At 40.1% G+C, this 13,882-nt stretch overlaps 1 protein-coding gene across 1 annotated transcript in view; it reads right to left on the bottom strand.

Annotated features, from left to right (window-relative positions):
• The window catches only part of THEM4 (thioesterase superfamily member 4), an 81,607-nt gene that overhangs the window by 54,829 nt on the left and 12,896 nt on the right, over positions 1 to 13,882 (bottom strand). The window contains exon 2 of the mRNA XM_006861707.1: positions 9,729 to 9,852. Coding sequence (XP_006861769.1) covers positions 9,729 to 9,852 — 124 coding nt within the window. The remainder of the gene's footprint in view (positions 1 to 9,728; positions 9,853 to 13,882) is intronic.

Genomic DNA, 13,882 nt, shown 5'->3' on the forward strand with positions numbered 1-13,882 from the left:
AAAACAAAGACAGACTAGGAAGAAAGAGTGACAAACTACTTCCGAATCGCTAGTCACTGAAAACTCTATGCATAGCGGAGAAACATACACACAATAGAATATTATAAAACATTGAAAAATAATGATGAATCTGTGAAACATCTCACAACTTGGTTGAACCTGGAGACATTATGCTGAGTGACATTAGTCAATCACAAAAGGGCAAATATTGTATGAGACCAATACCAATGTTATAAAAAGTTTAAAGAAAAAAACAAAAGGTTTTATTAATCAAAAGAAACAATCTATGGTGGTTACTGGGGGGGAGTGGGTGGATGGGGGAAGGGAAAATTATTCGCAGGCTAGAGGGTAGACACATGTTAACATGGGTGACAATACAGGCAACATTCAGGAGGGAGGTTAGCAGAGCAAAGATGAAGGTAGTGGGAGACCCAGGGAAGAATAACAATAGATAAAATGAATAAAGGTAAAGGCTGTTAACTGTTGGTATATGGAGAGGATGGCAATCATGCAATGAAGTAAAGTATATGATTTGTTGAGTGCAAAACTGATTATGTGCTCTGTAAACCTTCACTTAATTCACAATAAAAAGTTTTTTTTTTTGTTTTTTTTTAAAGATTGTAGCCTAGAAATCAACAAACAAAGAATTAACAGGTTATTTAATATCTGAGTAAAAGTCAATCAGGTCTTAGATGGCAATAGAGGAAATGGGAATAGGACATTTCTGGTAAAGTGGGCAGTACAAGCAGTGTTAGAGAAGAGGAAATAACACAGTGGATGCAAACTAGGGATCCTATGCACTTCTGTGTTGCTGGAAAACAAAAACAAAGCTAAATGTGGACAATGAGGCTCAGGGATGATGCAGAGCCCAGATCCCAGACCCACATTAAAGAAATTAAAGTTTTAGTACAGTACAGTGACTTACTTGCTACTCAGAGTGTTGTCCACAAATCAATGACACCAGCATCATCTGGAAGTTTGTTAGAAATGCAGAATCTCAGGCTTTACCCCTGACCTACTGAGCAGAAGCTGCATTTAACAAGATTTCCAGAAGCTTTTAAATATTCACATTAAAATCTAAAAGGCACTGGTCTTTTAAGACATGGACTGATCAAGGAGAAACATGATCTGCCAGCTGGGTATAAGGAGGGATCTCAGGAGTATAAGAATGGAGACAGGTATAATATAGTCTACAAAGACAATGGTCTCCATGCTACTTTGGTGAATAGCAGTTGGAGTTTTCAAAGTTCATAGAAAGCCATTTGAGGTACAACTAATGGTCTCCCCCTGTCTGGAGGAGAGAAGAGTGAAGAAAACTGAAGAAGTATGGAAACAATCAGTCCAGTGCACTAATAATGGGCTACACGAGTATCAGTCTCCACGATTCTGAGACCAGAGGAACTAAATGGTATCCGGCTATAATAACTAACTGCTCTGAAAGGGATCAATCGCATTAGAAGGTCCTGGATAGAGTGAGAGAAAAATGTAGACTAAAACTCAAAATCATGAAAAATGTTTTTAAAGACCAGTCTTGTCAGACAGAAATTGGTGGGGCCCCCAACATTATGGCCTTTAGTTACCCTTCAGGTCTGAAAATGAATTCATCGCCATGGCTCAATTTTCAGCCAAACCAAAGATAGGGGAACAATAACACTAGTGAGGTACACACACCATAAAATAACCAACTATTTAAGATCAAAAGGGCAGCATTTACCCAAGGGCCAAGTTCAGAAGGGTTAGTAAAGAAGAAGAAATGGAAACAGGATACATAGGCAGGAAGTCAGATAAGTGATGTTACATTGTGGGGATTGCAACCAGTGATATGAAACAAAATGTGTATGGATTTTTGTTTGTTTGTTATGTGCCGTGGAGTCGGTTCCGACTCACAGCAACCCTGTACAGGGTTTCCGGGGCTGTAAATCTTTACGGGAGCAGAAAGCCTCATCTTTCTCCCATGGAACAGCTGGTAGTTTCGAACTGCTGACCTTGCAGTTCACAGCCCGATTTGTAAATGACAAATTGATCTTCTCTGTAAACCTTCACACAATTAACAACAAAAAATAAAAAACAAAACAAAAAAAGAACAGACATAAGAGATGAGTTAAAATTAGAAGAGCACTGTAACACTATATAATTCATCATGATCAACCTCTAAACATCTGCTGGGTGGAACAATTTTCTTTGGCAATGTTCTATAAAGGCCTGTGCAAAGAAGAAATGGCAGGTGGTTAGTTAGATTTATCCAGGATTGGGGTTTTCAGCAAGTGGGCAAAGAAATTCAGATAGAAGAAAAATATGTGACAAAGAGAAAGTAGAGGACTCAATAGATTGAAGTCTTAATGAGGCCAAATGATTGTTTCTGAGGGGCCCTTGAGCAAGTGAACACAAAGGATACAAAATTGTGGTCAGAAAATAGGATGTCGGAGATTGTACAGTTTCTAAAGATGATGAGGTTCAAGATATCAATGAAAGTATATGGCTATTGTTGCTGTTAAGTGCCATCAAGTCAGTACCAACTTATAGCGACACTATGCACAACACAACGAAACACTGTCCTGTCCTGCGTCAATCTCACAATTGTCTCTCCTGAGACAATTGCTACTGCCACTGTGCCAATCCATCTCACTGGGAGTCTTTCTCTTTTTTCTCCAACCCTCCATTTTACCAAATATGACATCCTTCTCCAGGCTAGTCCTTCCTGATAGTACGTCCAAAGTATGAGAGATGAAGTCTGGCCATCCAGGCTTCCAAGGGGGCATTCTGGCTGTAATTCTTCCAACACAGATGTTTGTTCTTTTGGCAGTCCATGCATGGTATGGTACTTTTTTTTTTTTTTTTTTACTCCCCTCCTTGCTATAAAATATCCACCTTTACATTTCCACTCCTCACAATCAGTCCTGGCAACAATTTTCACCACTGCAACACATGAGACCCGTCTGCATTTCTTTTCATCAACCCTTCCTAGACAGATTGGGTACTATTCACTGGAGACTCCACTATCCTCCCCGCCCTGTGGATCTAGATTCCCTCTTGAAAGCTTGTAAGCCAGTCACTTCTTACCTTTGTATCCCTCCCCCCATTTTGGGTAGCCAATGTTCAAGTTGCCCAACCCTTTCCACCTTTTGTATGGAGGGGATGGGAATAACTCTTATAGCTGGTAATTGTTTCCTCTTTTGAGCTACTGCAGTTATAGCTGTAGGTCCAGTTCATACAGTTGTATCAGATGACACTTATTTCCCCTCTTCTTTCTTCCTCGGGTTGAGTTCTGTTCATTCAGTCATCGAAGCCAGGTCAAGTGGGTATCATCTGCAACTGTGGGTGTTCTTGCATCTGTCTGCCCTCTTCTTATAAGCTGGTCTCTTCGCTCTCCACTCTAGCCCTCTGTGGCTGTGTCACTGACTCTGAGCCCATGAGTCCCCCGGTCCCGCCTCACTGCTGGGCGACTGAGTCTCCACCCGGGTTCACAGTAGTCGGCTGAATGATGCAGGGCTTAGTTTGCCTCTTCATTGGTGTTCTTTGGCCACTTCTCTTTATGGGCGACATGCGTGGTGGCCAATCAGAGCATGTATTTCCATTGCGTCTTAATCTTGGGAGAGGATTTGCACTGAGAGGACCCGTCCACTTGCCTTGATGTCTCCTGGGCTAGCAACCTACTTGTTCTTGTGGTAGCAGTGGGACTGCCCTTAGTGTTCTGTGTTTTTCCTGTAGGTCTTTCTTTTAAGAAGTGTCTTCTGGTTTTCTGGCTGTTCCAGGGTATGGTACTTTTAATATTCTCCTCCAACACCATAATTCAAATGCATCAATTCTTCTATGGTCTTCCTTATTCACCATCTAACTTTCATATGTATATGAGGTTATTGAAAATACTATGGCTTGGGTCAGGTGCACCTTAGTCCTCAAACTGACATCTTTGCTCTTGAATACTTTAAAGAGGTCTTGTGCAGTAGATTTTCCTAATGAAATATGTCGTTTGATTTTTTGATTGCTACTTCCATGAGTGTTGATGGTTGATCCAAGCAAAATGAAATCTTTAACAACTTCTATCTCTTCATCATTTATATGGATGTTGTTACTGGTCCAGTGGCTAAAATTTGTTTTCTTTACATTAATGTGCAACCCATACCAAAGTCTGTGGTTTTTGATCTTCATCAATAAGTATTTTAAGTCCTCTTCACTTTCAGTAAATAAGATTGTATTATCTCATTTGCATATCACAGGTTGTTAATGAGTCTTCCTCCAATCTAGATGCCATGTTTTTCTTCATATAATCTAGTTTCTCAGATTATCTGCTCAACATACAGATTGAATACATATGGTGAAAGAATACGACCGTGGTGCACACCTTTGCTAATCTTAAACCGTTCAGTGTTCCCTTGATATGTTTGAACAACTGCCTCTTGATCTATGTAAAGGTTCCTCATGAGTACAAGTAAGTGTTCCGGAATACTCAAACTTTGCAATGTTGTCCATAGCTTGTCATGATCCACACAATTGAAAGCACAGGTAAGCATCTTTCGGATACTCTCTGCTTTTAGCCAAGATCTGACATCAGCAATGATATCCCTCATTCCACATCCTCTTCTGAATCCAGCTTGAACCCTGGAAGTTCTCTGTCAATGTATGGTTGCAGCCATTTTTAAATTAACTTTGGCAAATTTTTACTTGCATGTGATATTAATGATGCTGTCCAATTATTTTCTCATTCTGTTGGGTCACCTCTCTTTGGAATGAGCACAGATATAGATCTCTTGCATTCAGTTGACCAGGTAGTTGTCGTCAAAATTTCTTGGCATAGATGAATTAAGTGCCTCCAGACAACTCTCCTGGTCTTTGGTCTTTAGTGTCTAATGTATCAAATTTCTTCATATGATCTCTAAATATAGGTGGGATATGGTCAAGGTCATCTTATGGATCTTGTGGAATAGTTTTAATTTTTTCAGCTTTAGCCTGAACTTGCACATGAACAATTGATGGTCTGTTCCACAGTCTGCTTCTGGCCTTGTTTTGGTTAATGATATGCACCTTTCCCACCATCTCTTTCCACAGATGTAGTCAATTAGATTACTATGTAGGGCATCTGGTGAGGCCCGTGTGTATGTTGTTGTTAAATGCCATTGAGTCAGTTCTGACTCATAGCGACCCTTTATAGGGTTTCCAAGGAGCGGCTGGAGAGTTTGAAGCATCAGTTTGTGGCTCAAACTGACCTTCCAGTCAAGTGCTTATCTTATAGCACCATACCAGAACTCCATGTGTATAACTGTCTTTTATTTTATTTCAAGTTTTTATTGTGAGGTTTACATGGGAGAACATCAGCTCCACACTCATCCCATTGCATCTCGTTTCACTGCAATGATCACAATCCCCTCTATGCATCATCAAATAACCCCAAAGGGTATAGATGTCTTTTATGTTGCTTAAAAACTATTTGCAATGAAGAAGTCATTAGTTTTGCAAAATTCTATCATATGATCTCCAGCATCAGTTCTATCACCAAGGCCATAGTTTTCAACTACTGATCCTTCCTCTGTTTCCAACCTTTGCATTCCAATTGCTAGTAATTATTAATATATCTTGATTGCATGTTTGATCGATTTCAGATGAAGAAGTTGATAGAATTCTTCACTTTCATCATCACTGGCTTTAGTGGTTGGTGCGCAAATTTGAATCATAGTTATTTTTAACTGGTCTTCCTTGTTGTTGTTGTTATTATGTGCCATGGAGTCAGTTCCAGCTGGTGAGCTTGAACTGCCGACCTTACAGTTCAAACGGCTTTGTGGTCTAGTGCATTAACCCATAGCGCCCCACCAGAGCTTCTTGTAGGCATATGGATATTATCCTATCACAGACAGCATTGTACTTGAAGATAGATCATGAGATGTTCTTTTTGATGATGAATGCAATGCAATTCCTCTTCTATCTGTCATTCCCAGCCTAGTAAACCATGTGACTGGCAGATTAAAAATGGCCATTACCAGTCTGTTTCAACTCAAATGGCTAGGATATCGATGCTTATGTGTTTCATTTTTGACAATTTCCAAATTTCCTAGAGTCATACTTCGTACAATTCATGTTCTGATTACTAATGGATGTTTACAGCTGCTTCTCTTCATTTTGACTTGTGCTTATCAGCAGATAAAGGTTCCGAAGGCTTTACTCCATTGTCAGCACAGTCAGCTCTATTTTGAGGAGGCAGCTCTTCCCCAGTCATATTTTGAGTGCCTTCTAACCTGAGTGTCTCATTTTCCTGCACTATATCTGACAATATTCTGGTGCTCTACATCATGCTTCAATATTCAATATTTTGGTGCTGACAGTGTTCCACTGCTATTCATAAGGTTTTCAGTGACTAAATATTCAGAAGTAGTCTGTGTCTCCTTCTTCCTAATCTGTACTTGTCTGGAAGCTCAGCTGAAACCTGTCTGCCATGGGTGAACCTGCTGGTGTTCAAAATACTCATGGCATAGATTCCAGAATCACAAAACTCACAAGCTACCACAGTACGACAATCTGACAGACTAGTGGTGGGTATATGGCTGAGGTGAGGCAAAAGAAAAGTTTGTAGGTTATGAGGAAGCAAATAAACTGACGAGGCACTGTGGGATACTGGAGTTACTGAAAATGATGAGTGGAGTTGGGTGGCGAAGAAGACAGTTGACCACGTGCCGACATATTCAACATACAAGGGAGACCTTGGTAGCTGTAATAAGGAAGCAATAAAGAAGGGGAGATGAGGAGGGTGATAAAGTCAGATGGTATAAACCTCGAAGGTACAGAGAATGATCTAAGAAGAGGAGAGATTAATAATTTGGAAACATCTGTGTGTAGCAAGAAGAACCTCAGGCAGCTTTCCTAATTTTAAACCATTTGGTGTTCCCGTGTTCTGTTCTAACAACTGCCTCTTAGTCTATGTACATGAGCACAATTAAGTGCTCTGGAATACTCATTTTCTGCAATGTTGCCCATAGTTCGTCATGATCCACACAATCAAAGGCCTTTGTGTAGTCAATAAAGCACAGGTAAACATCTTTCTGGTATTCTCTGCTTTCAACCAAGATCTATCTGACATCCGCAATGATATCCCTCATTCCACATCCTCTCCTGAATCCTGCTTGAACCTCTGTAAGTTCTGTCAATGTGTGGCTGTAGCCATTTCTGTATTATCTTTAGTAAAACTTTGCTTATGTGGAATATCAATGATATTGTCTGATGATTTCCGCATTCTATTGGGTTGCTTCTCTTTGGAATTGGCACAAATACAGATCTCTTACAGTGAGTTGGCCAGGTAGTTGTCTTCCAAATTTCTTGGCATACATAAGTGAGTGACTCCAGTGCCCCATCAGTTTGTTCAAAGATTTCAATTTGAATTACATCTATTCTAGGTGCCTTGTTCTTTGCCAATGCCTTCAAATGTACCATGGGATTTCTTCCTTCAGGATCTTTGGCTCTTGATCATATGCTACCTCTTGAAGTGGTTGATCATCAACCATTTCTTCTAGGTACAGTGATTATGTGTATTATTTCTATTTTCTTTTGATGCTTTTTCATTATTCAATAGTTTGCTGACAGAATCCTTCGACACCACAAGTCAAGCCTTGAATTTTTTCCTCAGTTCCCTGAGCTTGCGAAATGCTGAACTTGTTCTTCCCTTTTGGTTTTCTATCTCCAGTTCATTGTACATTTCATTATAATATTTGACTCTGTCTTCTCGAGTTGACCTTTGAAACAATCTGTTCAGCTCTTGTACCTCTTCACTTCTTACATTTGCTTTAGCATCTCTATTCTCGAGAGAAAGTTTCAGAGTCACTTCTGAAATTCATTTTGGTCCTTTTTTCTTGTCTTCTTAATGACCTTTTGCTTTCTTCCTGTATGATGTTCTTGATGTCATCCCACAACTCTTCTGGTCTTTGGTGTGTAATGCATCAAATCTGTTCTTGAGATGATTTTGAAATTCAGGTTGGATATAGTCAAGGTCTATTTTGTCTCTTGTGGACTTGTTTTAATTTTCTTCAGCTTTGGTCTGAATTTGCATATGAGCAATTGATGGTCTTTTCCATAGTCTGCCCCTATCCTTGTTTTGGCTGATGATACGAACTTTTTCACCATCTCTTTCCAAAGATGGAGTCAATTTGATTTCTGTGTATTCCGTCTGGTGAGGTCCACATATATAATTTTTTGTTGTTGTTTATGAAGGCATTAGCAATGAAGACATCATCAGTTCTGCAAAATTCGGCCATGTGATCTCCAGCACTGTTTCTATCACCAAAGCCATATTTTCCAATACTGATCCTTCTTGCTTCCAACCTTTGTATTCCAATCATCAATAATTATCAATACATCTTGATTGCATATTTGATTGATTTCAGACTGAAGAAACTGATAGAATTCTTAAATTTCAGCATCACTGGCTTTAGTGGTTGGTGTGTATATTTGAATCATAGTGGTATTAACTGGTCTTCCTTGTAAGCATATGTATATTATCCTATCACAGTGTTGTGCTTCATGACAGATCTTGGTATGTTCTTTTGATGATGAATGTGACACCATTCCTTTTTAATCTATCATTCCCAGCATAGTAAACCATGTGATTGTCAGATTCAAAATGGCCAATACCAGTCTATTTCAGCTCACTAGTGCCTTGTATTATTGATGTTTATACATTCAATTTCATTTTTGATAATTTCCAATGTTCCTAGATTCACACTTTGTATATTCCATGTTCCTATTTTTAATGGATGCTTACAGCTGTACTCTTCATTTTGTGCTGTGCCACATCAGCAAATGAAGGTCCTGAGGGCTTTACTCCATTCATGTCATCACAGTCAACTCTGCTTTGAGGAGGCAGCTCTTCCCCAGTCATATCGTGAGTGAAACATGCAAGCCACCACAGTACGACAGGAAGGAAGAGCATGAATGGAATGTGAGCTCCTACCTAGAAAAATGGTGACAGCAGGGACAGCGACAGAGGTGGTGGCATGGAGAGACAGAGCAGCTGAAGGATCCAGGCCCATGGACTGAGTAAGGCTGTGTACCTGCCGGCAGGAGGCTAATTACTAAAGTGTGCCCTTTGGACATTTAAAAGAGTATATAATTTTGCTTTGTTTTGTATGTATGCATTGGATATTTTTGTTTTGTTCATTTGTGATATATAAGATGCAAACGTGGAAACTATAGGGAGGAAGTAGGATAACTGTTGTTGTAGGGAGGAAATTGTAATCATTGAGATAAAACAAAGTGTATGATTTGTTGACTGTAAAGCTGATGATCTTGTCTGTAAACCTTCACTTAATTCACAATAAAAAGTTTTTAAAAAAGAGTATATGTTCCATACACAGGGACAAAGGACATAATGAAATTAGTGGTGACAGCAGAGAGAGGTGACAGAAGGCGGGTAGAAGACTTTGGAATCCCTTCTTTCTTTCCTCCCACCAAAGGTAATGAGGAGGCAAAAGGAGTGTAGTCTTATTCTTAGCAATAGGCTTTATGCTTTTCTACTGTCTGAAGATTTTTTAGATTTCTGTCCTATAAAACTGTGGGAATATAGGAATCCCTACAATATACCACTTACGTTTTCAAGTGGTAACTAACAATTCAATCTGTCGTTAGTTTTAGGATTTGATGTTAAATATCCTTGATGGGACAGTGGTTGTTCTTACCAGAAAAATGGGTTTTGAACTTTTGAATGTTTGCATGGCTTGAATTCTTAGATAAATGGTTATATGAAGGCAAACGTTCCCAGGAGCCATCTTCACATTTCTTCATGAACTGGTCAAAGAGGAACCTAATGTCCTTGTTCCAGCTGGGCTTGGGGAGAGCCTGGTCCTCCAGAGTGACTTCTTCAGAAGAAAATGACCTCTAAAAAAAAAGAGAGAAAGAGTAATGGGAGGTGCATCCTATTTCCCAACATCTCCTAGTTCCTAAGACTAGCTTGCTGTTTTCCCTTTTGCCAAAAGCTTATCATTTTGGAGGAAAAAGCATTTCAGGGGCCACCTGATCCACCTTTACTGGGAGAAATGGGAAACTGAGTTAGGGTAAATGACTTGTCTAGTTGGCACCCAAAGAGCTATTGGCAGAGCCTGGCTCCATGCTTTTTTCAAACATTAATCAAGCACACGTGAGCCAGACTCTAGAGAAAAAAAATGCTGGGCAGACATTGCCTTCTGCATAAAAAGTGCTCCTGTGGGGTATGAACAGGCGGCTAGAGCACAGGGGAGTGAGATCCAGGTCAGAGCGGGGGTTCAGGGAGGGGTTCTTTGATGCAAATCTTGATAGACAAGTAGGAATGAGTCCGTTGCAAAGAGTATTGCCGGTCAAGGAACACTGCATGCAAACACAAGGAGGCATGAAATATTCTGGAGAGGCCTTACTTTAACTGTAAGAAGTAAGTACAAATTGTATCTCCATTTTACAGAGGAAGAAACCAAGGCCTAAAGAAGTTCAACACGGCAATGGTTCAAGGGGAGGAACAGCCAGCCCCAGAGAAGCACGTTGTGCTAAGCTGGTTTGAATCTTATTATCTCCAGTGCTCTTGGAGAGATATTAAGCAGGGAGTGACATGATCAGATCAGGCCCTAGTATGAAAGAGTGGAATTGTTAAAGATTGGAGTCAGAGGCTATTGAGGTAACCCAGGTGAAAAATTATGAGAGCATGAAATCAGAACTTGATGACTTATTTGGATAAGAGGGAAGAGAACTACAGTGGTCAGATTTCTGAATTGTGCACCTGGGTGGATGACAGAGCCAACCAATTACTGAGAAAGAATATTAGAGAAAGAAGAGGAGGAGGTTCTGATGACAAGTGCTTTGATGTTATAGTAACCACAAGCTATTTCTTTATAGCACTCAGCATTGCTACCCCCAGGGCCCAGGGAGTAACTGGAACATTGCAAGGGGCCTGAAGAAGTCAGGAGATGACCTACTATGGAGAAGAAAAAGTGAATGCCAGCAGGCACAAGAAAAGAAAATCAGTCATCTGACCTCTGCAGAAATCTTGGAACATTTAAGATCACAGAAGCTACATGGTATTCTGATTCAGTGTACCTTCAACAGTTGGATTGCACACTTAGAATAAAACAGGTTGGACTTATAGCAATGGAAGACCCAGCCTTCTACTGATTCTGATCTTGGTACAATGGAAGAATAGAGAGGACCTGCCTGAATAAGTCTACGGAATTAAAAATTTAAATTTAAAAATGAAAACTTGGCTAGATGAAAGGAATTCCTGACATTGTGTAGCAGAACCAAAACCAAAACAAAACAAAACAAACACCAAAGAAATAACTCATTTGCTGAGCTGACGCCACTGCTCCACAGGGTTTCCTGGGCTGTAATCTTTATGACAAGGAGCTCTGGCAGCGTAGTGGTTATGAGTCGGGCTGCTAACCTCAAGGTCAGCAGTTGGAAACTACCAGCTGTTCCGTGGGAGAAAGATGAGGCTTTCTGCCCCCATAAAGATTTACAGCCTCAGAAACCCTGTGCAGGGTCGCTATGAGTCAGAACTGACTCCACGGCACACCGCCACCACCACCTCTAATCTTTATGGAGGCAGATCACCAGGTCTTTTTTTGCCATGGCACTGATGATGTGTTTAGACTATTATTAACCTTTTGGTTTGCAACGAAGTTTGTACCACCTAGGGACATGAGGAAAGGAAAACGTGAGTGGTTTCAAGACCACTGTCTCTAGGCTAGGACTTGTGCTTTTTTCCCCCTTATGGTGTTTGGAGTAGATCATCCTTTCGGCGCCCAGCACAGAAAATGTGGGAAAGAAAGAAACAAAAAACCTACCCATCATCTCGCCATCCTAATACAACCAAAGGCAAATTTTTGCTGTATTTCTTCTAAGTCTTTTTAAATGTAAATTTTCTTAATATTCTTGTAATCTCAATGAGAAATATAAATTGTGTCTTCTGCTTTTGCCCTTTAAGGTTATTTAGCATTCACTTTCTCCTGTCCTTAATTTCAGTTATTATATAAGAAAATAATCCAAAATAGAAAAACAAAAAAGTAGTATTCATGATGTTTCTATAAGCATTTTCCTAAAAGATTGAAAATGATTTAAAACATATAAGTTAAATGTTAAGTGAACTGTAGTACATTAGTTTAAAGAATATCATGGTTACTGTGATACCATAGACCTTGAATAACACCAGGAGTCCCATATGAAGTACCACTGCGATGCTTGAAGTGCTCCCAAGAAGCAAAGGAAAGCCATGGCATTGTTTGACTGCAGATTGAGTTCTGCAGTTGCTTGCCATTTCAAGATAACTGAATCCAGTGTAAAGACCATGTAAAACAAAGAAAAGGGAATTCTTGAAGGTGTCGCTACAGCTAACAATCCAGCAGGTGTGAAAATCTTGCACTTTTTACTACATACCTTTTTATCTTGTGTTAAAAATACAGCTTTTAAGTGGGTGAAGTATATAATACATATGAGTATTAACAAAAATATGTGTAAAGTGACTGTTTATGTTATTGGTAAAGTTATATGCATATTTTCCATTGTGTAAGGAGTCAGTGCCCCTAACCCCCTGCATTGTTCTAGGGTCAACTGTATACAAATTCTGGAAATGTCGTAACAGACACAATTAGTCACACATTAATATGTATTAACCAGTAAATATCAACTGAGAGGCAAAACAGGTGACTAGGGTTTGGAGTTGTGAATTTAACCCCTGTCATTTTCCAATGGGTCTCATTTTCAGTAGACAACTCCAGGATCTTTGAGTCCGAGAGTCCTTTTTCAGAGCAGCGAAACAGAGCTAACTGAAGACTTTTAGGAAATAGAATGACTTCTCCATCAAGACAAGCAATCAAGTTCCTTCAGGTCAAACTCCCTTCTAAGAGAGAAACTCAAAGGGAACACATGAGCAGGCATGTAAGCTTGCTGATGAACACACTGGTCTACTGGTGAGTGGAAGAGGGGGAAAGGCAGCAATGAAGAAATGGGCTGAGTTCAGCCACATTCCACAGACTCCAGTTGACCTGGAGATAAGCGAGAGGAGGAAGGGGTGGTTGGTCCAAAGTGTGGTGAGACCTGGGGACACCTGTGCCTAAGGACATAGCCACAGAGGGCAAGAGCTGAGAGTGAAGTACCCAGCTGATATGAAGTGATGGCAGATGCACAAGAACACCCAAAGTAGCAGACAGTACCCATTTGAACTAGCCTCGATGGTTTGATAAACAGAATACAACTAGCGGAAGATAAAAACAAAACGATTTTTGATTAAGGAAACAAGGGTAAAATGCTACAATTTGATGAACATGACCTATACTCATGGAGGTAATAACTCTAAATACCAACAGAGAGTGAAGGAATCTTCACATCAAGTATCAATGCTATCCCCTCTATACACAGGGTAGATAGGGACAGGCAACTAAGACACTGGTTACCTAAAATGAGGGGGCAATAAAGGCACAGAGTGACTGGCTTACAAGATTTCATGGGAGAGTTTAGTTTAATAGTGTGTGGGGGAAAAAGAGTCCCCACTGAATAGTTTTTATCTTGTCTAGATGGCTCTGGTTACAAGATATGGGGATAAGATTCTTATGTTTCAGTAGTGAGTAACTGTTATCATGACTAATTGCTACTGTCACAATTTTAAAGGTAGAGGTTTTGTAACAAAAACATGGGAGTAGTTAATATTACAGACCAGGATGATCACAAGCAAAATGTGAGACCTTATCCAGAGAAACAGTGACACCAGAGATGAAGGCAGACATGAAGACACGGAAAGAGGGAGCAGCTGAGGATTCTAGATTCATGGGAAGAGAGGGACTAAGAGATGGTGGCCAGGAGGCAGACTTGCAGAATGTGCCCTTGTTGTTGTTGTTGTCAGGTGCCATCGAGTCGGAACCGACTCATAGCGACCCCATGCACAGCAGAA

This window comes from Chrysochloris asiatica, unplaced genomic scaffold, assembly GCF_000296735.1.
Source record: "Chrysochloris asiatica unplaced genomic scaffold, ChrAsi1.0 scaffold00042, whole genome shotgun sequence".
Classification (NCBI taxonomy): Eukaryota; Metazoa; Chordata; class Mammalia; order Afrosoricida; family Chrysochloridae; genus Chrysochloris; species Chrysochloris asiatica.